This window comes from Populus euphratica, unplaced genomic scaffold (assembly GCF_000495115.2).
Source record: "Populus euphratica unplaced genomic scaffold, PopEup_1.0 scaffold19.1, whole genome shotgun sequence".
Classification (NCBI taxonomy): Eukaryota; Viridiplantae; Streptophyta; class Magnoliopsida; order Malpighiales; family Salicaceae; genus Populus; species Populus euphratica.
The window spans coordinates 2,505,033-2,530,783 of record NW_011499853.1 but is presented as its reverse complement, the minus strand read 5'-3'; the positions used below and the strand labels follow the sequence as shown (position 1 = coordinate 2,530,783).

Below are 25,751 nucleotides of genomic sequence, written 5' to 3'. Positions count from 1 at the left end.
CCCTCCCCCCCCTTCTCTCGACCGTTTCAATCTCTCTCTCTCTGAAACGTATTTGCAGATCCCTTTCTCTTCTCTAAAATCTCTCTAAACCTCACTTGGATCTGCAAATGCGCACCGTTTTATTCACTTTATCTTCCCTCTCGTGTTTTGATCTCTCTTCTTTTCTGTCTTTGAAGCTGTGTTTGGTAATTGCTTGAGCCCCCCCACCCTTTCCTTTTTAGTTTGAATTTGAAGGGATTTTTTATTTTGATATTTAAATAGGATGAAATAATTTTTTCTTAAAACCTTTTCCATTTTAATTCGATTCTATTGAGTTTGAATGGCAAGAAAGATTGAAACTTCGTCACTATGATCATGTTTTAGGGTTTTTGTTTTTTAATTTGAAGAAATTAAGTCTACTGATTGTAGAACTCATTTTCAGTTTTATTCTTGGAGGAAATTGAATGATTTAAGAATTCGAACTTTTTTCAGTTAATTAATTTCACAAACTGTAGAATTAAACTTTCAATCGTTTCTTTTTCTTGAAGAATTTTAAATTTGAAACCCTAGTGGAGTTCAGTTCAATCCAACTGCACTCAAATAGAAAGCCCTAATTTGTGATTTAACTAAGTGAAGATTGTTATTTAGAGGTTATTCTGATCCGGGTTTCCTTTTCTTCTTGTGTCTTGTGCTAGCTTGTGATTTTGAGGGAAATTGGAACGGGCTGATAGGGAGGCTTATAATGAGTTGTGGTCGAGTGGGAATTGGGGTATTTAGTAGCCTTTTTATCTGTATATCAAGCAACAATGGAAAGTAGTGACAGTTTAATTTCTGCTCCTGTGGATGGGCTTGTTAGTGAGGGGGTTCCGAGACCCAAGCTTCTTCATGGGTAATTTTTCAATGTTTTCTTTGATTGAGAGTTTAAACTTGTTAAATATGTTGGATTCTGAATGATTTTATCTTGCAGGAGGACTAGTGGCCCTGCAAGGCGTTCCACAAAGGGGCAATGGACAGCTGAAGAGGTAATTGAGTATTCTTTCATGTTTAGTGTTCGTGTTTACTCTAAGTATTTAGGCAGAAGAATAATTTTATGCCGTGGAGATTTTAATAAGGGAACTTGTTTGCATTTTTATGATTGGATTAGTTCACAGAGAGACCTTACCTGTTATGATTTTCACTACTTTCTCAAGTCCAAAATGCCATCACATGGTGATGCTTAGGGTTTATTGTTTACCTGTTCCCATCATGCATAAGTTTCTTTTTCATTAATTTCTGTTTTCCCCTTCATAATTATAATCACCAATTCCCCAATTCTCAGTTTATTTCTGGTTATATGTACAGTAATGAGCAAGTCTTCATAATTATACTCCTTAATTCCCAAATTCTCAGTTTATTTCTGCTTATATATACAGTAATGAGCAAGTCTTCATAATTATGTTCAGGATGAGATTCTGCGCAAGGCTGTTCAACGTTTCAAAGGAAAGAACTGGAAAAAAATTGGTATGGTTGTGAACTTATAAGTTTAATTCTACTCTTTTTTTTCTTCCAAGTTTCTCATTTCATTATCTTTCCTTTAGAAGTTTATAAACTTTGTGCTTTGTTTTGGGCTTCAATTCTTTCTAGTTTTTGCTTTGGAAAGTTGATTGTTGGCAATGCACGTTCACCTTGTTTGCTTTTATTTTTGTTGATGATCTAAAATTATTTCCCTGGGGATGGGCTTAAAAGTATTCTACCTACGTTTAATAGGTTGGGAATCATTATAACATATAAAGGATAAGAAGCAGAGGATGCACATCAACCTGTCAAGTTTTAGTTTTGATAATGGATCAATAGAAAAGACGATTTAGCTATTTAAAAAGTACCTTCTCAGCTAACTACAGTTTATCTAGGGTTTTGGTCCCACCATTCAGAGGTTCGAATCCTTCTGTCCCAGAGTACAAGGAATTTCGCTACCTTAGGATAGTTAGAGAGAATTTATTTTTGCAGTTTGGAACTATTGTAGAAAATCTTAATTTAAACTTACGTTTAATTTTATGTTCTTTTAAATGCAGTCCTTCTTTTTGGTAGTCTTGGGATTACTAAGCTTCATTATTGAACTTGTCTGAATTTGTTACATGAAAACTGCCTTCATTTTGTTCTTTCTTGAGCCAGCTTTTAAAGTGAAACGCTTAAAAATTAAATCTTTTCGTATAATTATTACGCTATGCTAAGTATTTTTGGTTTTCCTTTTACCATTGTCAACCTTTGAGTTCAAATACAGTGACTCTTCCTCATCAGTGCTTCTGAAGGTCTAGATTGCAGATGCCTGAACCAACTTTCACAATATTCCATCAATTTTACTATAGTTGGTAATATGGTTAACTTTTTTAGACTATTTATTTGTTATTTTTTCCATCACCACATCCACCTTAAGCTTTTCATTCAACAATGTTCTTTTATAGGCACATTACCTCATTATTGCCTGAAATTGTCATGCCACATGACTGTTCGTACTGCTGTTTTCTAAAAAAGAATTTCCATGTCTTTTTCTGGAAGTTTTGAAATGCCAAGGAGAAAATGCTTGTGTGATGAAGTTAATGGTATTGAATTGATTTGTAATTAACAAGGCTGTAAATGGATCAATTGTGTCATGTGAGCAATGAGAATCTCCAGGGCTATATCTGTCAGGCACTGCCTGGCCTTATTTCACTGGAGCCATTCTCATTTTACAATATTTTTTAGGTCTTTGTTGAATGTGACAAAACCATCTCAGCCAATTTAGTTTCACTTTTTAGTTGGTACCACATGCTCATCCTCATTTGTATTTGTAATACACAGCAAATATTGTCTAATTTGTAATATTGAACTTTATGTAGCTGAGTGTTTCAAGGACAGGACTGATGTACAATGTCTGCATAGGTGGCAGAAGGTCTTGAATCCTGAACTTGTTAAAGGTCCATGGTCAAAGGAGGTAGGTATACCACATGGTTGTTTCTGTTTATGTCAAACTCTGCTTTTTTTTTTCTTGCTACTTTCTATCTTGAAGATGATTTTTCATGATGATAAACTGACCTGTTCTGTTGTGAAATGTAAACAGGAGGATGAAATAATAATTGAATTGGTGAACAAATGTGGACCAAAGAAGTGGTCCACAATCGCACAGCATTTGCCTGGACGTATTGGAAAGCAGTGCCGGGAAAGGTAAGATTATAGAGCTACTTAGAAGCTGTATTCTTCTGCCCTTTTTAAAAGTTGCAATTATTTTCTGTCTCATATATAATCTTGTTTTATGGTTTAAATTTGTTCTGTATATTGCTTCATTTGCACTAATGTTCACATAATTTAGGTGGCATAATCATCTTAATCCTTCAATAAACAAAGAGGCATGGACTCAGCAAGAGGAGCTGGCCTTGATTCGTGCACATCAGATTTATGGGAACAGATGGGCAGAGCTGACAAAGTTCTTGCCTGGAAGGTTTGTTCATTCCTTATTTGAAGAGACCCCCATTGTTGCATTTAACTTTATCTGGAGGTGTTTTTAGCTCCTTGGTTACTTGCATGCTTGGATGAACAAGCTTTTGAGTTATCTTCTTTCCATCTGCCTGCCAGCTGTTTAATTTACATCTCTATTTCTGTTAATTAGAAGTTCAACAGTGGTGTTAGAAGTGATCTTTACTAAATGTGAATTTGATTTATGTTGCATGGTGAACAGGACAGACAATGCCATAAAAAATCACTGGAACAGTTCTGTAAAGAAGAAGCTGGATTCTTATTTGGCATCAGGTCTGTTAGAACAGTTCCAAGCCTTTCCTCTTGTTGGACATCAAACTCTACCCATGTCCTCGTCTTCCTCAAGGCTGCACTGTTCTGGAGATGATAATGCTCAGAGAGGTGGTGCAGAAGCTGAAGATATATCAGAATGCAGTCAAGAGTCAACTATTGTTGGTTGCTCACAGTCTGCGAGTGACCTGGGTAATGCAGTTTTTCATACAAGAGAAGAATTTCAGTTAGCTGAAGAATCTGGTCTCAGAAAGGAGCAAAGCTCCAGTCCAGCATCTTGTTCAGAACAATATTACATCCCTGAAATGCGTTGTGAATTGGGTGGCTCTTCCAATTTTCTCCAGCAAAATTTCTCTCATAACACTCTGACTTCCGTTAGCAGTGATTATCAATTTGAATTCCAGGAGCTACCTAACGTTTCCTCCCTAGAACTAAGGCAGGAATCATCAGGGTTGCCAACTCATTGCATAACTGCTAATGAAAGCCATGAACTGGTGAATGTTCCATTTCAAACTTCCATTGGCCTGAGTGCTCCTGCTTCCATGGGAAATATCACTACAAGTTCTGTGCAATCAGACCAGATATTCATATCTGATGATGAATGTTGCAGGATTCTATTTTCAGAGGCAGCAAATGGTGGAATTTTTTCCTCTGAAAATATTACAAAAGACTCGAGTGTGGTTGACTTAGGTGATGGCATGGATTCTTCACTTCCTCAATCATCAAGCACCCAGATATCTGAAACAGAGAGACGTGCCTCACAGTCATACTGTCCTCCAAGGTCTGCTGTTTTGGGAGCTTCATGTAGTCAATCATTTCTATCTGGTCCTTCACTATATTCTGCTGACAACAGTACACCACTTGTATATGATAGGGAACCCGATGAGTTAATGGTCCAATCATTTGGAACTCATGAACAACAGTTTATTACAAGCGTACATGACAGCTTTATCTATACCAATGATGCCATCAACTCCTCTTGTGATGATGGTACATGCAACACAGAGCTGCAAGAGCAACCATATTTGAAGGAACTGTCAAAGCTAGTGCCCGTGAATGCTTTCCCTTCTGGTTCAGATACCATATCATCTTGTCCTGCAGATGAGCAACCAAATGTGCATGCAGGGGGTCTTTGCTATGAACCTCCTCGTTTCCCGTGCTTGGATATACCTTTTCTCAGTTGTGATCTCATACAATCTGGAAGTGATATGCAACAAGAGTATAGTCCTCTTGGTATCCGCCAGCTAATGATGTCTTCTTCCATGAATTGCATTACTCCATTTAGGTTATGGGATTCACCATCTCGGGATGGTAGCCCTGATGCTGTTCTGAAAAGTGCTGCCAAGACTTTCACAGGTACACCATCCATCCTGAAGAAACGAAACCGTGATTTATTGTCACCCTTGTCAGAGAGAAGAGGTGACAAAAAGCTTGAGATTGACATGGCATCCAATTTGAGCAAAGATTTTTCACGTTTGGATGTTATGTTTGACGAGAGTGAGACTCGCAACAGATCATCTCTGCTATCTCCATCGTCTGATCAAGAAAAGAACCATGAATCCTCAGGTGAAAATAAAGAAAATTTGGACCCTGCTCGTGAAGGTGCAGAAGAAAATATTGGTAATTCCGAGGACAATGTAAAGCAAGGGGTAGGTGATAGTGATGCAAGGTCCAAGGCACATCCTGATGCTGCTGCTCAGAATGTGAGTTTTTTATTTTATTTTGTGTTACTGTGATTGGGAGTCGTTGGTTCTCTCTACTTGCATATTCTGTAGTACCACAGTCCTTGTTCATGGCTAGTTTGATCATTACTAAAATTTTATACTATTTGATTTGTAAGGAAAAAAAAACAAAAAATAAAATCTGCAGTCTGTTTACATGTGTTTTTCTTATTTGTTTTCCTTACCATTAATAATTCCCCTAGCTTCTATCTTATTGGCATTTCTTAAATGTCTGTCTTTCCCTTCCTCCTTTTCATAGGTGAAACAGTCTTCTGAGGTCCCTATTGAAGAAAACTCCGATTATCTTGTATTTTCTCCCCATCAACTTGGTTTTAAGGCAGACAGAACATTTGGTCCTAGCGCTAGAACTCCCGGGAATTTTCACCGTAAAATTTTGAGCACTTTATCAGAGCAAGCCAGTGCTTCAGAATCATCGTCCGGAAATCCATGCATAATCATTAGTCCTACTGTTTGCATGGAGAAGAATCATGGAAGTCACATAGTTGAAAGCACATCGGCACAACCTATTCCTTCATCAGCACCCTCAGAGAATATGCCTGATAATTCTGGGAACAGTGCTGGCACTGAAAATTTTGGCATGTGAGTTTACCTGCATTTATTTTATGATCTTTGTCGCCATACTCTTTAGACCGAGTAAAAAGCTGCTGCCATGTCAAATATTCTGGTCACATTTTTATTTTATGGGAGAAGATGGTAATTCATGTTTGGGTTGGAACTTGGCATTTCTTGCTAATTTCTGGCTTTATCCATGATTAGACAGATATATGCTACTTCTTGTTTTTGCATTACCATGGTTCTTATTACAGGCTTGGTTGATGGCGTTTTTTTGTAGATTTGGTGATACTCCTTTCAAAAGGAGTTTTGAATCCCCTTCAGCATGGAAGTCACCTTGGTTCATTAATTCTTTTGTGCCAGGCTCAAGGATTGATACAGAAATATCCATTGAGGTAGATAACTTTCATTGATAAGTTAATTACCAAATATGTTTAGAGATTTTTCTTTTAAATATCTGGAATTTCTTTCCAGGATATGGGCTATTTTATGAGCCCCGGGGACAGAAGTTATGATGCCATTGCATTAATGAAGCAGTTAAGTGAGCACAATGCCCCTGCTTTTGCTGATGCCTTGGAGGTTATGGGTAAAGACACTCCGGAGTCCATATTAAAAGAAAGGAGGCGCTCCAATGATGCCGATGGTGACATAGAGAATTGCTCCCATTTAGTTTCAAATGTTTCGGTATGACTGATTGTGCAGAACTTTCACAAAACATTTTTACATCACCAGTGTTTAGTTGCCAAAATCCATCCAAGAATATTCTCACCTTTTTTTTGTCCAGTGAATAATATTAGTATGTCAGCTAAAAAGATTGGTTGGAACTTGTGCAGACCGAATGCCGGACCCTTGACTTTAGTGAATGTGGAACACCTGGGAAGAAAACAGAAAATGGGAAATCTTCAACAGCCATAAGCTTTTCAAGTCCCTCTTCGTATCTGCTGAAGAGTTGCAGATAGTGGTTGCCTTGGTCTGTCATTGTTTGTAGTTTATATTATACATCCATATATATATATGTATACTTGCTGTCATTTTTTTTTGTTCCTCCTGTTGCTCGGTGCTTTTCAATTATAAATGATAAAGAGATATTCCCCCCTTGCACACGTTTATCGCTTCTTTGATTAAGATGATTGAATCTGTTCATATTTCAGTAGGCTCTGTGCAAGCTATGGATGGACAGATGGCAAGACTTGCAGTTTGATTATTTTGTAAGAATTCAGGTCTGGTTAACCCCTGGTAAGGGCTTAGGGCAACATAAGATCTGAGCAATTAAGTGGACAAAAGCATAGTGTGGAAAATAAAGATCCGAGCTAACCCCAGTAAAAAGTTGAGAAACGTTAGAATCATAGACAGGATAGATTGTAAAAATACAATAATTTCCTACTTTCCTTGTATATATCCTTTTAAAGAAAAGCTTTTCTGCCATTTTTCTTCATGTGCCTAATACATAATCTATATACCAAACTTCCCCCATCTTTGTTTTCTCCAGCTTTTCAGGCTTGCTTCTTTTATGAGATTCGGTTGGTGGAAAATAACTTCTCCCTTTACTTGGGGCAGCGAGGCCACCCTGGATTTGTACAAGAGACTTCGCTCGTATAGTAAATCATTGCACCTGTGGTCTAACCAACTGGGAGAGAATTGATAGATTCCTTTTCAGGATTGATTTCGAAGAACTTGGACATGGAATTGCAGAAGAATAATGTTTGTGTGGTTGGAAGACAAGTTGAGTGGCTTCAGGGTGAAAATAACTTAAAAAACATGAGTACTCACTCCTGAAAATATAGGCACATGGAGAAAGAATGTATGATGCTTTAGGGGCACATTCCAATTATCATTGTTTCTCTGAAATTGTAGCAGCCAGCAAATACATGGACGCCATTGAAACCTGGGGAACACATGCATGATATCTCTACTTTCGAAAAGTAAATATGGAAAAATTATCCATCTGATTTTTTCTGAATGCTGGATTTATTTTGATTTATTTTGTTTAAATTTTTTGATGGACTAGGGGAGAAGAGGAAATGTTGGGCAAAGTTTTTTAAAAGACTTTCTTGAATTCTGATGAGATTGTTCGAGTTATTTGGGTGCAGCCATGAAGAATAGGTTCATGGTTGAATTAACTTGCAAGGAAACCGACGACTAATGATGTGTTTGCCACCATATCGTTTTCAAATAGACCTGTTTCCCAATAGTTTTATCTCTATCACTTGTTTTTCCTCTAAAGTTCATTGAAATTGTTATCACGAAAACCTAGAAGCAATGGCGATGTTTTCATGAAGAAGAGGTAAATACCACTGCCAAATTCAGTCATAGGATGTTCATTAAGAGTGGCGGTAATTTTTCTGGATAATTTACTCCACGCAATGACGAAAATTATAGAGCAAATTCATGGGGCAAATTGCTGGCCAAAATCTAGGGTGGTGGTGCAAAGAGGTGATAGCATGGGTGGCTCCACACAATATACTTCGGAAGGGTTTGGCGGGTCGGTCTGTTTTAAATGCACCTTCAGAGAAGGAAACATTGGGAGCACCTTTTGATTCGTGACTTCACGTTTTGTTCAATTCTGAAAGACCGAACTTTTTGTTTATCTGCCGTTGCAATTGTGCTGACTTCGGAGAACTGGGATGCCATTCACAAATAACAAGATAATCAGAAGCTTCTATCTGTTCAAGGATGATAAAAGAATCTGTTAATTCCTGAGTTTTATAAAATTTCACCACCGTTCATGTTCATAGATGGTTTTTTGTTGAGGGTTTATAGCCCTTTTGTTATTACAGCCACGCCATGGTTTAAAAAAAATGAATATTTTTTGCTTTATATGATTTTTTTTTTTTCCTTTTAGATAATTTTAATATGTTACTATCAATACACACACGCGCGCGCGCACACACACACATTATCAGCAACATGAAGCACAGCTTAATGATGTAAACAATAATTACTTTTGACAAAAGGATAAAGTAATTAGTGAAAACGGCTTGGCTAGGTCTCATTGATAACTGGCTCAAAAACTACACTTGGCTGTCAATGCTATGTTTAGCACAAGCCCTCAAAAACTATACTTGCAAGCCCTAACCAGTTGTCAACTGAAGAATTTTCTCGGTAACAAATACACAATTGAAGACTTGAGTCTAAAAGCTCCTCCTTTGTTAAGTTTGAACTTGTATTTCTTATTAATCTTTCACAGTTAATTGAGGAGAACATAGACACAAAACACATGCCAGGAGGCCAAAAAAGAAGACAAAATAAATCTTTACTCGTATTTCAAGGGAGGGAGGGAGGCTAGATAAAGGTGCATTGATTAAAGAATGCACCTGTAATTATGTTTATTCGAAGAACTTTTTCTTATGGAAAGGTTTTCATTTTTCCCATTTTATGTAGGCACTACAATTATTGTGGCAAAACAGGAAAAAAAAGAGACAATCAACCAATTTGATATGGCAGAAAGAGGTTTACGTAAATAGAGTGCCTGATTGTTGCTTCTACACAACTCGCTTAACAGCTGCATGCATAGCATCTGCAAGATGAGGGACTGTCTTTGAGCTCAAACCAGCCATGCTAATCCGCCTGCACAAGATCCATACATTCCTGATTAGAAATATTCAATACCATCATGAAAATTCAACCGAGAACAGTAAGTGCATGCTTCTGTAGCGGGGGACCTGAAAACCAGGCCTGAATGCAGCTCCGGAACGCATTAACACCATATTTCAGAGAGGGAAAAGTTCGAGGGGGAAGAAAGGGTAAAGGGTATGCCTTTCGTTTGGTGAGATGGAAAAGCAGAAAGATGCATGGTACGAGGGAATCGTCCCTTTTCTTCCTAGACGTTAACAGGGTAGGTAACATATGTAAAGATAATCATCAGTGTTCAATTTTAACAGGTTTAATTTCTATTATTACAGCATCAATACTCCACCTATAACTACAAGGGGTAGAGATGACCAGCTGAAACATGCCTTATTTCCATCTTAATCCTTCCTACTAAACATACTTTTTTCCTAATCCTCCGAGATCTTGACCACTCCAGCCAAATAAATTGATAGAAGTACACAACAATTTCTTTACAGGGTAAACTACAGGTTTTGTTTCAAATGCAAATCAGCATCTTTTCCAAACACCAACCAAGCTTTCAATGTCACCGTACATGGTGAAACCACAAAAGATTTTTAACAGATTTCTCCCAAAATGAGAGCTATATAGTAGTGTTACGTAAAATATCAGATGTGGGCTTGGTTTGTTCTTTATTATACAAGAATAACACAGGTGACTGTAAGGAATAGAGCTTATTACCCATCTGATGTCATGTAGATGTGGTACTCTTTAGTCATGAAAGCAACTTGCTTAGAGTTCAGTCCAGTGAATGTAAACATTCCAATTTGTTTAACAATGTGACTCCAGTCACCGGGTGTCCCTGCAAAACAGGATGAAGATAAAAATATAGAAATTAAAATTCCAGCCAAAGGTAAGACATAAAAACACATCATAATTTCCTCTGCAAATTAACATAACCACCAAAGCACCGATAACCCCCCAAGACCCATCACAGAAAATTATGACAGAAATAATAAAACTACTAGAAGAACAAGGGAGGTAGAAGGAGCACATTAAGTGACTACCAAACAGAGGAGAAACTCAAAAGTGGCTCACCTCTAGCACGCAAGGCTTCAAAGAGTTTCTGGCGCATGCTGATTATACGGTCAGCCATAGCCTTCAACTCAATGGTCCACTCATTGTATAAATCCCTGCATGCAAAGCAGAAAGAATTTGAAACAGAATATATGAACATGAAATCCACCCCACCTGCCTGTGGAAGAAACGTAATTTCCCTTCTAAGATGGAAGGCAAGAATAAGAACTCCAGTGCAACTAGTGTCATTTGAGTTCACACATTTTTCCAATAGAAACAAAATTAGAAATCCGTGTTTTCTTTCCTTTCCAGATCATACAGGAAGGGCAGTCAGTTTTATGTAATTACCTGTCCTTTAGAATAGCAGCCACAATAGATGCACCATGAATGGGTGGGTTTGAATACATGGGTCTAATCACAAGTTTCAACTGGCTTTCAACCCTGCCTGCAACATCAGCTGTCTTGCAAACCTGTAAAGAAATGAATGCCGTGAGAAAGACAAGTCCAAACTTGATAAAATCATGGGCTTTCCAGCACTCCACTAACATGAAGAATCCTCACTGATATTGGCGGAACTATAAATTCGTTTGACTTAGGAAAAATGCATCGGATAGAAGACTTTAGAGTACTTTTTTCAATTAACTAACACATGCTCAGAATATTTCATTGGGTTTCAGTCATACAATGCTCAAAGCACCAATGCGCTCCCCATATAGCCCCATGTTCTTTGCATAACTCTGAGCTAGAAGAAGTTCACCGCCGTCAGCAACAAACATGCGAACAGGCTGTGCATCAGCATCCAGACTTCCGCTTGCAAAACCCTGGGGTGCCAAATAAAACAAGTTAGATTGATGTGAGATGATGCCAAGCATCATTTTCTATTGTTCTTGATAAAATCCTGGTGGGGCAGGAATCCAAAACTTCTGTTGTTGCAAAAGAAGTAGCCGACCTGATAAGCACTATCAAAGAAAGGCATCAACCCTTTTGACCTCATCAGCTTCCTGATCTGCTCCCACTGCTGAAAAGTTGGATCAACGCCAGTGGGGTTATGAGCACAGGCATGAAGAAGAACAATAGCTCCAGATGGGGCAGAATTAAGGTCTTCCACGAGGCCTATTAGCCACAGTAAAAAATGAACAGAACATTATCACACATAAAAAACAAAACAGTAAAATAAATTAAGACTAACAATTCCTCTACAAGATTCGCAGGTAAGAAGAATGAGAAAAACTAGTCACAAAAATTATTTAAGGAACATTTAATTAAATCAATTAAGCATCATGCAGCTGAATGGGAGAAATTTAGTGCAACACAAAGTATTCCATGGCAGATATTTATCCGGAGAAAGTTAGCACCCATTCATTGTTGGAAATCTAGAATTGTACACAAAAGGAACAGCAAAATCAAACGACTATATGGCTGCTAGTTATATGGAGGAAGATTTGAAACCTTGGAAATTCAGCCCACGTGTTACTGGATCATAATAGCGGTAAGTTTTGACAGATAACCCTGCCAAAGTGAAAATTTTAGGGTGGTTTCCCCATGTTGGCTGGGGAATGTATATTGTCCGCTGCAGACAAAATGACAATAAAAACAAAATGAATTCATCTTCCTACCGCTAATAATGATCCAAAAATGGTTAAATGTGAAAGAGCTTTACTTGATGATAGTGTTTTGCCAGAAATTCAGCTCCAACTCGCAACGAACCAGTACCAGACAAGCATTGAACTGTTGTAACCCTGTTCTCTTGAATTGCAGGGCTATTTCCAATGGGGGAAAAAAGAGAACAGAAAACAAGCAATTAGGAACAACCTCAACTTATAATAATAAAGCACATGAAGGACTCAAATAGCAAAATCCAAAACCAGAAAAGGGCGATCAATACCTGTTGGCACCGAACATAAGCTTAGCACTCAGTTTATTGAATTCTGCTAATCCAGTAATAGGAAGATACTCCTTAACTCGCGACCTATACAGAAGTCAGTAAATAGAAGATCAACCACAACATTACATCCATGTTAGACTTGCGATGTCCAAGAAACAACAATTAGAGAAAAATCTCACGTGTCGTTAACAAGCAGCTGCTCAGCTTTTCTCACTACATTCAAAACAAGAGGCTTTCCTTCCTGTTAACAATCACAAAAATCGTAAAATCTGGCAACATGAGCCTAAACCCACTTAATTACAACAAGAGTTTTATCTTATACATACGCATAACAACATCTTTGCTAGAAAAGTTTCAATATTTATCACGATCCAGCAAAAAATACCATTAAAATAACATAAATTAATCCAAAAAAAAAGAAAGAAAAAGAAACTTACTTCAGTTCTATAAGCGCCAACACCCAAATTGAGCTTAACTGGACTGGGATCTTTGTTATAAGCAACAGTCACCTATAATTATTCATCACCAGAAAAAATATCATAAATAAATAAACAAAGCGGCAATCTTTCGATCTCCCCAAGACATAACCAATCAAAATATGACAGTTGGGCAAAACAAAGAGAGGATTCCATTTGATCACTTACACCGAGGATGGGGTCTTCAGGACCGCGAACGACGTGGGAGAAAGCAGAGTTGCTGTCAGAACCTGAAGTAGGAAAAGCCGAAATGCTGTCGTTCTGAGGGTCCATTTCAACGCCAACAAGGTGTCTTGCTAATACGCTAATTCTGCGATCACTTGAAGAAGATGGTGACGTGAATTCTGGGCTCATTTTGCTTTGTAGTTTTTGTCTAAAAATCCTTCGGATTTCTTGATTTGGTTTCTTGAAATTCTTGATTTCGAAGTGTTTCTGTTCTGGGATCCTGTCTTCTAGTAAGAAAGAGAGATATGAGAGGGCTTCTTATAGCTTACGCGGCGAAAGAAGGTAGTTGTTTCTCATCTTTCTTCTTTGAACGGACAAATTTTCTAATAAAAACAAAAAAAGAAAGAAAAGAAAATAGCTGCCATTAAGAGCTCATCAAAGTCCTCGAAGTTAAATTACTTCAATTACAGCTTCTGTTTTTGGTTATCTAATCAAATCAAAGGATAGATGCTACAATGATTTTGTTACACACACACAGACACACACACACACACACACACATATATATATATATATATACAAAGTTTAAATATAAATGGATTACCTAAGATATAATTAAAATAAGGATTTATCTTTCTTATAAGAAAATAATCTAAGAATATCTTAACTATTAGATTAACAAAATGATATAATAATGGATAATAATATGTCTTTTTTATCAAAATATAATTATATTTTTTAGATTAAAAATAATTACATGATGGACGCGTGACAAAATAATTGATTATATATTTTAATCTTGATATGAATTATGGTAATCGTAATGTTAGATGGGCGATGATTGGACATGATATTGGAAATGACAGGTCGTTTAGGAACTGCTATGAACTCTGGTTATTGTTCAAGGACTGATTTACAGACAGCTCAAAATCTTGTCACGGTTCCGTGCTAAGAGAAGGTGAAGTGGGGTCCAATGAAACTGATTTGGCACGTAAGTCGAGGAGATAGATATGGGCATAGTTTTTAAACCCGGCCCGGTAGTTGACCCGGTCCAAGGCCCGGGTTCCGGGTTTTGACCGGGTCACCGGGTTTTGACCGGGTCAAATGGGTCGGCCGGGTCAATTTCTATTTTTAAAAAAATTCAAAACGACGTCGTTTTAATAAAAAATAAATAAAAGTCAACGGGTTACCACCGGGTTTTTGACCGGGTTTTGCCGGGTCGTCCGGGTTTCCGGGTCAACCCGCCGGGTCGGCCGGGTCACGCCGGGTCATAGCTTACCTTATTTTTTCATCAACCCGGCCCGGTTCCAGCCCCGGATCGGCCGGGTCCCGGGTCAACCCGCCGGCCCGGGTCGGGTTTTAAAACTATGGATATGGGCACCCGCCACATTGGATAATATTTCATCATCTCCTACAAATTGAATTTTTGGACATGAATGATCTAGCTATTAAATTCAGACCGTCCGATGAATCGACACCGTAACCCATCCATCTAGAGCCTCTCTCGAGTAGAGTTTTTTTTTTTTTACAAGTTATCCTGATGGCTTGAATTAATTTAAGTGACTCGATGGATTAATTCTTGACTTGATTATGCTGACAAATTCAAACGAGTTTGGTTTAATTATAAAGATTTTTTTAAAAATATTTTTTAAAATAAAAACATTATTTTAATTTTTCTAAAAAACTATGCAAAAACATTAATATTTGAGGCTGGACCAATAACTCGAAAAGAGCCGAATCTTGACTTGGTTTTGATAAATTTGGATCTGATATTCTAATTCATTCTCAATTTTATCTTATGCTTTTTTTATGTTTGAGTTTTTTTAAAATAAATATTTTTAAATTATTTTTATTTTTTATTTTTTTATTTTAGATTTTTTTTCTATTAGTATTATTAGGCTTTTATAGTTTTTTTTAAAGGAAATATTTTTTCTAATTTTATTTTCTTATGCAATATTAATAAAGTTTTATAATTTTTTATATATAAAAGATTATAATAATTTTTTTACGGGACAAACTTGGATGAAGGAAAATTAAATATTTTTAAAAATATCACATAATTATAGTGTTATTAGTCTTTTAAGATTTACCTTGTTATTTTTTCTCGACTAGTTTGTTAATATAAAAGCCTAATGATTTCTTATAATTAATTGATGTTTGCAATTATTAAATTATTTACTAGACAAACTTGGATGTTTTCATAGTGGCGGATGGTTTCTAACAAAGTAGCCTTTTGAACTTTGAGAGCAAACTCCTTTTAATCTAAGGAAATTGATGCATAAACTTTTTGAAAAAATAAATATTTTCTTAATTCTTTTTTAGTTTAAAAATTTTATTCTTTTCTATTTAATATCATTAAACATTTTTAGTTTTAATATTTGAAGGGAATAATTTTTCTATTTTTATTATGTTCTTATTAGGACTTTCATTTATTTAACATAAAAGGTTATAATAACCTTTTAACAAGAGATACTTGAAAATTTAAGAATTAAGTATTTTAAAAGATATTTTCGGTCTCTAAAAAGTTTTAAATTGTAACAAACAAACTCCGTTATTTGCATTATCTTTTTTTTCAAAATCCTCTGTTCTCCTCCACTTTTAGATCCCTGGCCAACCACTCAAGAAATTCCGGATTCAATTCATGGGCTCATTGTCCAGACCATCATTGGCCTTTGCCCCTTTTTATATGATTAATGACTTAATTAATTCTGGATTGTCAAAAGAAAAAAGAAAAAAGGGGAGGGATTAATTAGTTCTGGGACACACAAGAAAAAAGCCTTGAAAATAAAGGAGCAAAGTCACAACTTGATGGGAACCAATTCCTGATAATCTCACAGCATTGCTGCATTACAGCTTCATGAATTGATCCCTGTAACAGCTGAATGTATTGCATCTGCTAGATAGGGGACAGTCTTAGCACTCAGGCCTGCCATGTTGATCCTCCTGCACCATGGAAAGAGGCGAGGTTATAGAATATCCTAAGCCTTCTTCTAACCTGACCTCTTGCACGGGTTTGCGTGGCATTCAAAAATTTCATTGATAGGATCATGACTTGGTCCATTTCATCCTCAGAAATTGTTTTGTTCAGAGCTACTAATTGCTAAGAATCTTAGAAGGACAGGGATCAATGTAGTTACCCATCAGATGACATGTAGATATGGTACTCTTTGGTCATGAAGGCTACTTGCTCAGCATTCAATCCTGAGAAAGTATACATCCCAACCTGCTTCATAATGTGGCTCCAGTCCCCAGGTGTACCTGATGAATAAGCATAACATGTTCACTTCCTTGAGGAACTACAAGCAGACCAATAGAAGCTAACCCTAAATCACCTTTCTAAAGCATAATTATGAATAAGAGCTACATATCAATCTTCAGAATGGTTTTGCGAAGACAAACACTGAGACACACAGATGGAAGACAACATTGCAAGTATTTCTGGTTCTCTTTTTACATGTTTACTGTTTCAAAGATGCAAGCTTATTAAACTTTGGTTATAACTAAATTTGGTTGCATAAAAAGGTCAAAGTCAATAAATTCGTATAACACATACAAAATGAATTAAGTAGCCTTACCTCTATCACGCAAAGCATTGTAAAGTTGCTGGCGCAGGTGAATAATACGATCAATCATTGCCTTCAACTCAACAGTCCATTCATCAAACATTTTCCTACAGACATAGCAATAACACTTAAAAGAGGTTTTGTCATCAAGGTGCATCATGACTCATTTCACACCAGTTATGATCTTCCCTATTTCACATAGCAGTGTTAATCATTATGTTTAATCTTCCTTATTCGTCTAGTTAAGTTGCATCATCAGTTCTTCATTCCAAAACATAGAACGTACAAATTCTAAAACCATGTTTTCACCATGGAACATCAAACATATGTAGTTGATCCCAAAGAGGATATGTCATGTGCACACTTATATTTGCATGAACAGAAGACACTCTCTAGTGGAGATTTTCATTGAAGAACTTCCAGACTCAAAATGTTGCTGGTTAACTTGCCATCAGAGAAACATAATACTGCTACCATACCTGTCCTTCAATATAGCAGTCACAATGGCTGCCCCGTGAATTGGTGGGTTTGAATACATAGGTCTGATCACAAGTTTCAGCTGGCTCTCAACCCGCTTCGCCACATCTGCTGTCTTGCACACCTATAAAATGGTCAACATTTTGAGCTTCTGATAAAACAACAGCCATGAGAGGAAGTCGTTACACAGACCCAGGGAAATCAATAAAGTTTTGCACGCAAATCTATGAAAACACTGATTACGAGAGTAACAGAAAAGTTTAATTAGTTAACAGAGTTTTTGAATACACAGACCAGGTCAAACTGATGGAAGTTTATTGCTAGAGCCTTACAATGCTAAGTGCCCCAACACGTTCTCCATAGAGTCCCATAATCTTTGAATAGGAGTGAGCTACAAGGCATTCACCACCATCTGTAACAAACATTCGAACAGACTGCACATCCATATCCAAACTTCCACTTACAATGCCCTAGAAGAGTGAAATCCTGTAGTTAAAAAAACAAAGGAACAGGAAGTATATGAAGAATAGTTGGAGATTTGAGCTTCAATGTTTGTCTACCTGGTAGGCATTATCAAAGAAAGGTAGCAGTCCTTTTGATCTCACCAACTGTCTAATCTGCTCCCACTGATGAAGAGTTGGATCAACACCAGTAGGGTTATGACTGCATACTTGGAAAAGCACAATGGCTCCAGAAGGTGCAGAACCAAGGTCATCCAGCATTCCTACCCAGTAAAAAAACAACGAAAAGTTGAAGCCAAAAACAAACGAATGACCATATCTGACACCAGTCTCTTTTGTGAGGGCCATAATTGCAGCTTTATTATATATCATTCTTTTTTAAAAGGCAACAGATCATTAGATATGAACAAACTATTGCAACAAAAGATTTATAGTTAGGAAAAGCATAAGATTTAAAATCAATCTAGATTATGGTAGCTTTAGTCATTTAGAGAATAGAACAGTTGAGAAATAAAGCTTAACATTGTTCACAAGAAATATCATTCAAGGTGACATAAATTGATGGGCAAAAGAGGTAGAAGGCAAGAAGTTCTGCAAAAGAAGCAACAAAATTCCTAAACTAAACAAACCTTGGAAGTCCAGCCCTCGTGTTATTGGGTCATAGTAACGGTAAGTTTTCAAAGTTAGACCAGCTGCTAAGAAAAAATTTGGATGGTTTCCATATGTTGGCTGGGAAAGATAGACTGTGTGCTGCAGATATTAGAAAAAAAAATTGTCACAGACATGCGATGATCATAATAGTCGATAACGGGAAACATTAGCAAAAGAAACAGGACATTAATCTAAGTATGAGAAAAAGAAACAGGCAATTAAGATGGGCACTTTACTTGGTGGTAATGCTTTGCTAAAAAATCAGCTCCAGTCCTCAGTGAACCACAACCAGCCAAGCATTGGACTGTAGTCACTCTGTTCTCTTTCATAGCTGGGCTATTTACAGATTACAATAAGATGGAAGTATCAATAAAAGGCAGCTCTATTCCTATAAAGCAGAGTTTTAGTCGCAACCAACTTGTAAAATAACACAAGTAAACCAGCTACCATGATTACATCATAATAGAAGTTTGTAGCAAGAAGCATTCAAATACACACACAACTTGGAAGCCATGAGACAACTTTTTAAGCTTTTGTCCCCAATTCACAAAAGTTAAGACATTTGGTTCCTTGCAATAAATCTAACACAACTGCATGCAGGTTGCAATTATTGTACCTGTCAGCACCGAAAACAAGCTGAGCACTCAGTTTATTAAATTCTTCCATTCCAGTAATGGGGAGATACTCCTTAGTAGCAGACCTGAATATCATAAAAACTTGAATTTCAACTGCATTATAAAGTTGAGTTTGCAATAATTAACAATAAAGTACCTTACAAATCATCAAGTAGTAGCTTCTCAACTCGTCTAACGACATTCAAAACATGAGGTTTTCCATCCTGTTATCACATCAATAAAGCCAACCCAAAATAAACCAATTTCGACAATATTAAACTACAATGGAAGCAAAAGGCACTCCTACACAGTTCAGCACTTTCACTAATTTATCAGCGCTAACTAATTTGCAATAAACGAGATTAACCTCCGTTCGGTAAACACCAATACCCAAATTCAGCTTAACTGGGCTAGGGTCCTTGCTATAAGCAACCATGACCTGTTCATTTATAACATATAAAAGGCATAAATGATCAAAAATACCAAAACCCACCAAGTTATAATTAACATTCTTTGAAAATTCCACACGATACTTAAATTTCTCTGTACAATTTAACTGTACAGCACAAGTAATTCCTAATCATCTATCATTCTCAGACAGTGCAAAGTTTCTGGTTAATAAAATGGCTGCATTCATCAAGAAATCATACTGTATACAAGTAGTTGAAAGAAAGAAATGAGAGTAAAGCAAGAAACAAAGACTCTGACTATAAAGACTAGTGACAAAAATGATGATCGAGTAAAAACCATGTGAAAATAGAAGAAAATATTACAGCATAAACTGGAACATCAGGAGCTCTAACAACATTTTCAAACACAGAGTCTCCATTGTAGTCCTTGCTTGTTGTCTCGTTGGTACTCAGAGATTCCATGGGATGAGACTTTCTGTTTTTGCTACTGCTTCTGCTTCTGCTACCGGTAGTCTTGGCTGTGTCCGTAGAGCTTGTCTGGTGTCACCTATAGACGAACCACCCTGGACGTCATTTATTGGATGACGTGTCGTCTGTCTTTAAAGTCTAATCACCTTGCTACCCCCCTTTTGTCGTCTATGGTCTCTGGAGTCAATCAATTACTATTATATTATTTGACAACCGGATTTGATTATCATTAACAAAAACTAACCGCAGACATATTTTGTTTTTATTAGTCCGGGCGTTTTGGTTTTTTAAATATTATTTTTTCGTTAATTTCATTGCCATAATGGATAGAATGATCTTTTTAAGTTAATTAATTCATTTTTTATTTTAAAAAAAAGTTAACACGTGTATATAAATGATGCATGCAGCATCTCTTAATATTCAAATCACCCTTTTATTATATTGTTGTAAGTGTTATTATGTTTTTTTTCTTGTGTCAAGGGTAATGATTAATTTGTTATTAATAATTATTTTTATTTTTTTATATAAAAAGTGCATCTTCATCATCTTTGCTTTTGATTTTTCAATTCCAACCCTTATTTTTTTAATTTTGATTTTTTTTCTTAGTTTTTTATAAAAAATTTATTTATTTTTAATTTAGTTCCTCATTTACAATTTATCATATATTTATTTTTACAATTTGATCCTTATTCATTTCATTTTTATTTTTTTGATTCTTTTATAAAAGTTTTATTGGTTTTCAATTGCATCCTTCAATCCACAATCCAACTTTATAATAATTTAATTTAATTTTAATTTGGTTCTATTTTTTTATTGTCCTTCTTATGTTAAAGTTTTTTTTTCAATTTAGCCTTTCTATCTAAATTTTTTTATTACTCTCTAATTTAATTTTTATTTTGATATTTACACTCATTCATTTAATTATAATTTTTTAGTTTATATGATTTTGTCTTATTAATTTTTGTTCGATCTCATCCCTTAATATTTGATTTGTTAGGGATTGAACTTCATCATTTTTTTAAAGTTATGAGTTTGAAGAATTAATATGAGTCAATATATATATTTTTACTTATTTTCTTTCCCAATTTCTTCATTCAATTTTTTTTTTTAAAAAAAAAACACTTCTATAAGGTTAGTCCAATCTTCATGAACAAGTTATGGGTTTCAAAAGTTAACATGATTTGATTTTGGTTTTTTTAGATCCTTGAATAGAATTGATTTATTTTCAATTTCATCTTTGAAATTTTAATTTTTTAAAAATTGATCCTCATGCTTTACTTTTTTACTTTCCTTTCTATTGGGTTATCTCATTTTTTTTTTTTCTGTAAGGTTTTCTTTTGTAAAGTAGCAGGTTAGCCTGATTTAACATAAATATTTTTTTGTTTTCATCACTCAATAATTTTTTTATTGATAATTTTGGTTTTTTGCTTTCCTTCACGTGTATATGTGTGTGTAATCAAGTGTTTTCCTTTTAGCTAGCTCTTCATCAAATATTAATTTATTTAATTAGATGTGTATAAGCTTTTCAATTTATGTTTGGAAATTTTTTTATATTAAAAAATACAGTGAAAGAACCTGTTTATTTATTTTTTATTGGATAAAAAAATATTTAACCTATGAGAATATGTAGGTAACATTGCTGGTGTTGTTTGAATTAGATATTTTTTTTGTTTATATTAACATTAGAAAACTTATAAAATATTTAACTTTTATAATTAAGTAAAGATTTGAATATCAATTATAGTTATTGAACTCATATCATTGGTGATCAAGCACTTTTCATAGAGTTTTATTTGAAATTATTTTTTAAATCAATCCAATTAAATATAGATGATTTATAAGTTAATTTATGATTTATTTGACCTAGTTAAATCTCATTTAAATTCAATTGAATCAAAAGTATTTTTATAAAAAAGTAAAAATAAAACCATATAATTTTAAATAAAAATAATTGATCTAAATTAACATGATGACATGCCTAGCAACCCAATGATCCATACCCTAAATCATTTGATACCTCAAACTGATTTAACAAATATCATCATGATAGGCAAATTTTAGAGTATATACACATCCTTAATCAACAATTGAATATAAAAAATTTTATTATCTATATTAGTTGCTAGATGATATGGTCGTAGAATTGAATAATTATTTTTGGAAGGTGAACATGGAAAAGGAAAGGAAACATGATGCTAGAAAAATATGGTGACGGGAACCTTTGTACTAGATTATTTAAAGTTGGTGTCCAAATTTATATGGAGAGACATGGAAGCAATTTTAGGAGCATCTTTACGCAATTTTTCTTGCCAGGCTTTCATTGAACCTACAAAATTTCTCCATACATTGTATCTTAAGCATTAGTACAATGTACAGAACTTGCGAAACCTTCTGTTGTGCTCAACTGAAAGAGGGTGGAAGGGAGATTAACAAACAGTGTATGTTCTCTGAAATCTCCGTCTGAGTAAGCTCTTAATACTTGACAAAAAGTTTCTGAGTGCATTTCCTCCTCCTAGAGGTAAACTAGTCCCAAATCCTCTGCAAGCATGTCCTGGTCTCTCTGCAAATCCAGGTGATTCTGCTGGCACTAGAAAGGATTGAATAAATACCGAGGTATCCACCTCAAGAAAGTGAGTTCTTGGCTCGCTACCTACTGCCCAAAGAATGGCAGAAAGTATAACGACACTGCTCTGCAAAATGATAACTACCACTATAAATTCTTGTGTCCTTCTCAGGAGAGAACAAACTAAATACTCTAATGACTAAAGTTCTGATGAACTATCAAGCCTCTAGTGTTAGAGTTACCTGAGCCACCAAAATCAAGATCGTGATTGCACGGCTTATCTTTACATTGGTCAATATAAACTTCTCAAAGTATGTGGTTTTTTTGCCCGTGTATGCAGAAATTTTCTGTAAAAGAAGACTAGGATAAATATGACATGAGAAGTACAGTCTTGTTCGAAAAATGTTTAAGAATTAAGTACACCATGGAAATTAAATTCATGAACAAGCAGCTTATGACCAGCATCTGGGCATCAAATGGATACTCGAAAGTAGGCTCAGGGATCATATAGATTGCGTATTAAATCAGACTTGATTTCAGACTATTCTGCAGAACAAGCCAAATGCTGTGTAAAGGGGATGTGGAAACCACACCTGTCCTTCCTAGCTTCAAGAAAATGCGAATTTAACAATAACTAAACCGTAGATGCTAATCTGTGTCTCAAAACGGTTGAGATAATCTTTGATCATATTACGGTCACATTACTAAGAGCATCTCATTTATATATTAATCAGATAACTTAGCGCAAGCATACCTTTCCCCAGTCCATCTTGAAGAAAATCGCGACGACCATGGTCGCCTCAAGGGAAAGAAGGCAGCAGATGGCAAAAATGTACTGAAGCTTAAGTCAAGGACGGAAATTATATGCAGCAGACTAAATGTTACAAGCAACATGCAGCCATAATGCATGGTGAGCTTGCTCTAGAATCACAGATAATGAGCTTATATTAAGGATGCCATGATCACTGGTTAAGCAGTCGTCGAAAATGACAAGGCTTGACATACTTCAGAGGCTCTTTTGTTCTTTCTAGTTATGTTAAAGATAAGCAGAAAGGATACGAAAAAAAGAGTAGAATTGCTGATGCAATTAGCTATAATATGACCACCAACAGTGCTTAAGCAGACAACAATTCCCACTCCTAAAAATGTGAATATAAACCTGAAACCAGGAAAAAAAAAAAAAAAACAAAACTCGTTAGAATTCCGAGGAGCCATTCCTTGGATCTCTTGAATCAACCATGAATTGATATATTCCTTCCTCTATGAATGATATAATCTCAATTCATCGAAAAGGAAAAGGATTCCATGAAGTGATTGATGTTTGAAGGAACGTGTGTGTAATTGGGAAGAATAAGAGGGGACAGGAAACATACCATGGTGTTAGAGGAGATTGCCTATGAGGGAACTTAGCAATACCTTGATCCCATTTCTTTTCCAGCCAAAGTGAGTATATGATGATTCCAGTCCCACACAAGAGCATCATCAAGTTGACGATCCTGATTGAGTTGCGCAAGCAACACCTTGCACACTTTGTCATTTCTGGTATCGAATCTACCTGTGTTGAGTAGCTATCATGACCAATATTGGTAGGCAGAAGAATAATAAGCTCCTCTCAGCTTATTTCCCATTTGAAACTCAGTGCCGCCATGCTCTGCTGAATTGGTGTGGAAAGGGAGCGGGGGTTGGTGGTCCGTAAGCATGTGCGAAGAGTGGGTTCTACTGATATTGTTTTGGTGGTTAATAGACACACAGTGGGTGTTCCTGGTGTGATGTTTTGCATGCAAGAGGGTGGGAATTGCACTTCCTTTGAAAGGTAGGTGAGAGCTGCACATCAAGATCAGAAAGCACCAAGACGAAGGCGAACCAAACAGTCAAGTGTGCATGGAGCGCCATCAAAAAACACCGAGTCCACTACGCTTTTCTTTCAAGGTTCGGAAAAATCAGTACCACAATCTGTCAAAACAATAAAATGCGAAAAATAAATAAATAAATAAATAAAATGCGACGTTTGATGTCCCAACACCCGTACGGAACACACAAGGGCCAGTAGAATTTAGAAAGGGATGGCTTCCTGTGCAGCACAAAATCAAGAAGCAGAGAAGACAGCCCACATATTGAAAACGGGATGCCTCGCAGGTGGTCCTGGTACATTATAGAATGTTCGTGACTCGACGTTGATTGGAGTTTTTTCGAAAGAAACCTAATTGGATTTTTTTGAACAAAGCCTAGCATGTCTCATGAATAGATCTGCACCATTGAAACCATGAACATGTCCTCGTACACGAAGAACAGCCTCTTCCTCCGTTAATGATGACATTCCTAGATGCCCAGCCATCCCAACTTCATCAAGTCCAGAATAACATGTTGAGAGCAAATTGTTGGCAACAATACACCCAACCTCTCGTATAAAAAAGGTAACCTAATATATAACAAAATAATATATCATTATCTATAATATATGAACAAAATATTTATTAAATGTTCCAAAAACATTATGCTCATAATTCATCAATGAATGCTTTAGAATATGCTCCATGCCGCCATGTCATATTGATATCTAAATCAGTGAGGGAGGGAGAGATCTCACACTGAAGAGGGATGTCGAGAAAGGGAGGGTGAGAGCGGCGCAGGGGAGAAGCAAGGGGAAAAGGGCAGTCCGTCTTTTAATTCGATGGTAACGCATGTGCATCTCAGTGTCTTAATTTTATAAAAAAAAGTTTCAGCTGTGATAGCTAAAATTAGATTGCCCTCCTCAAGTTCTTGACGACAAGAAGACAGGCTTACTTGCAAGGGCGGCGTTACCTCGTTCTTGATTCTAACAAATTGGCGGTACACATGATCAAGCAATCACATCCTAGCAGAGTCCTCGCAGGAGAAGAAACAGTACAGTGGTGCAATAGACAGTATTGGCATGTAGTTATAATTTTTTTAAAATATTTTTTATTTAAAAATATATTAAAATAATATTTTTTATTTTTAAAAAATTATTTTTTATACCAGTACATTAAAATAATTTAAAAATACAAAAAAAAATAAAAAAAAAATTCAAGACCACAGAAGCCTCACTTATGCCCACAATTGTTGTTTCCATTACAGCACCTGGTACTGGTTCATCTTTCCGGCCATTTAATTAACGGCCTAAACTGCTGGTAGTCCTGAGAAGCCAGCATCCCATTCTAATAGATAATAGTAATGAACAAGCTAGTCATCCTCCTATAACAGTTAGCAGCATTGGACATGAGAGTCATCGCTCCTGGAAAAGATAAAAAGAAAACGACTACCTTTGAAAAGAAAATAGCTGCTTGTTAAACTTGCTAGACAACTCGGATTTAACATGATGCTGTTCGTTGGGGTTAAAGA

The 25,751-nt window shown here is 36.0% G+C and overlaps 4 protein-coding genes across 4 annotated transcripts; 1 reads left to right on the top strand and 3 right to left on the bottom strand.

Moving 5' to 3' along the window:
* On the top strand, window positions 1-7,236 carry LOC105122306 (myb-related protein 3R-1). The gene is made up of 12 exons (XM_011021345.1): window positions 1-185; window positions 675-868; window positions 947-1,001; window positions 1,422-1,479; window positions 2,835-2,929; window positions 3,056-3,159; window positions 3,305-3,433; window positions 3,671-5,441; window positions 5,719-6,059; window positions 6,313-6,427; window positions 6,507-6,716; window positions 6,866-7,236. The coding sequence occupies exons 2-12, from the start codon at window positions 786-788 to the stop codon at window positions 6,989-6,991; spliced, it is 3,087 nt and encodes a 1,028-aa protein (XP_011019647.1). The 5' UTR covers window positions 1-185; window positions 675-785; the 3' UTR covers window positions 6,992-7,236.
* Window positions 7,237-9,268: 2,032 nt separating this feature from the next.
* On the bottom strand, window positions 9,269-13,582 carry ASP3 (aspartate aminotransferase 3). Its single transcript, XM_011021346.1, has 12 exons — window positions 13,188-13,582; window positions 12,981-13,052; window positions 12,723-12,784; window positions 12,544-12,627; window positions 12,319-12,418; window positions 12,108-12,228; window positions 11,608-11,771; window positions 11,342-11,479; window positions 11,007-11,128; window positions 10,680-10,774; window positions 10,323-10,443; window positions 9,269-9,599 (listed from the first exon to the last, which is right to left on the bottom strand). Exons 1-12 carry the CDS (start codon window positions 13,371-13,373, stop codon window positions 9,515-9,517), a joined length of 1,350 nt encoding a protein of 449 aa, XP_011019648.1. The 5' UTR covers window positions 13,374-13,582; the 3' UTR covers window positions 9,269-9,514.
* Window positions 13,583-15,817: 2,235 nt separating this feature from the next.
* LOC105122308 (aspartate aminotransferase, cytoplasmic-like) lies at window positions 15,818-19,887 on the bottom strand. Its single transcript, XM_011021347.1, has 12 exons — window positions 19,724-19,887; window positions 19,318-19,389; window positions 19,113-19,174; window positions 18,953-19,036; window positions 18,573-18,672; window positions 18,315-18,435; window positions 17,785-17,948; window positions 17,557-17,694; window positions 17,227-17,348; window positions 16,760-16,854; window positions 16,322-16,442; window positions 15,818-16,127 (listed from the first exon to the last, which is right to left on the bottom strand). The coding sequence occupies exons 1-12, from the start codon at window positions 19,820-19,822 to the stop codon at window positions 16,040-16,042; spliced, it is 1,266 nt and encodes a 421-aa protein (XP_011019649.1). The 5' UTR covers window positions 19,823-19,887; the 3' UTR covers window positions 15,818-16,039.
* Window positions 19,888-22,024: 2,137 nt separating this feature from the next.
* LOC105122305 (tetraspanin-19-like) lies at window positions 22,025-24,153 on the bottom strand. Its single transcript, XM_011021343.1, has 5 exons — window positions 23,765-24,153; window positions 23,451-23,550; window positions 23,146-23,226; window positions 22,634-22,738; window positions 22,025-22,518 (listed from the first exon to the last, which is right to left on the bottom strand). The coding sequence occupies exons 1-5, from the start codon at window positions 23,926-23,928 to the stop codon at window positions 22,255-22,257; spliced, it is 714 nt and encodes a 237-aa protein (XP_011019645.1). The 5' UTR covers window positions 23,929-24,153; the 3' UTR covers window positions 22,025-22,254.
* Between the last annotated feature and the right edge of the window lie 1,598 nt (window positions 24,154-25,751).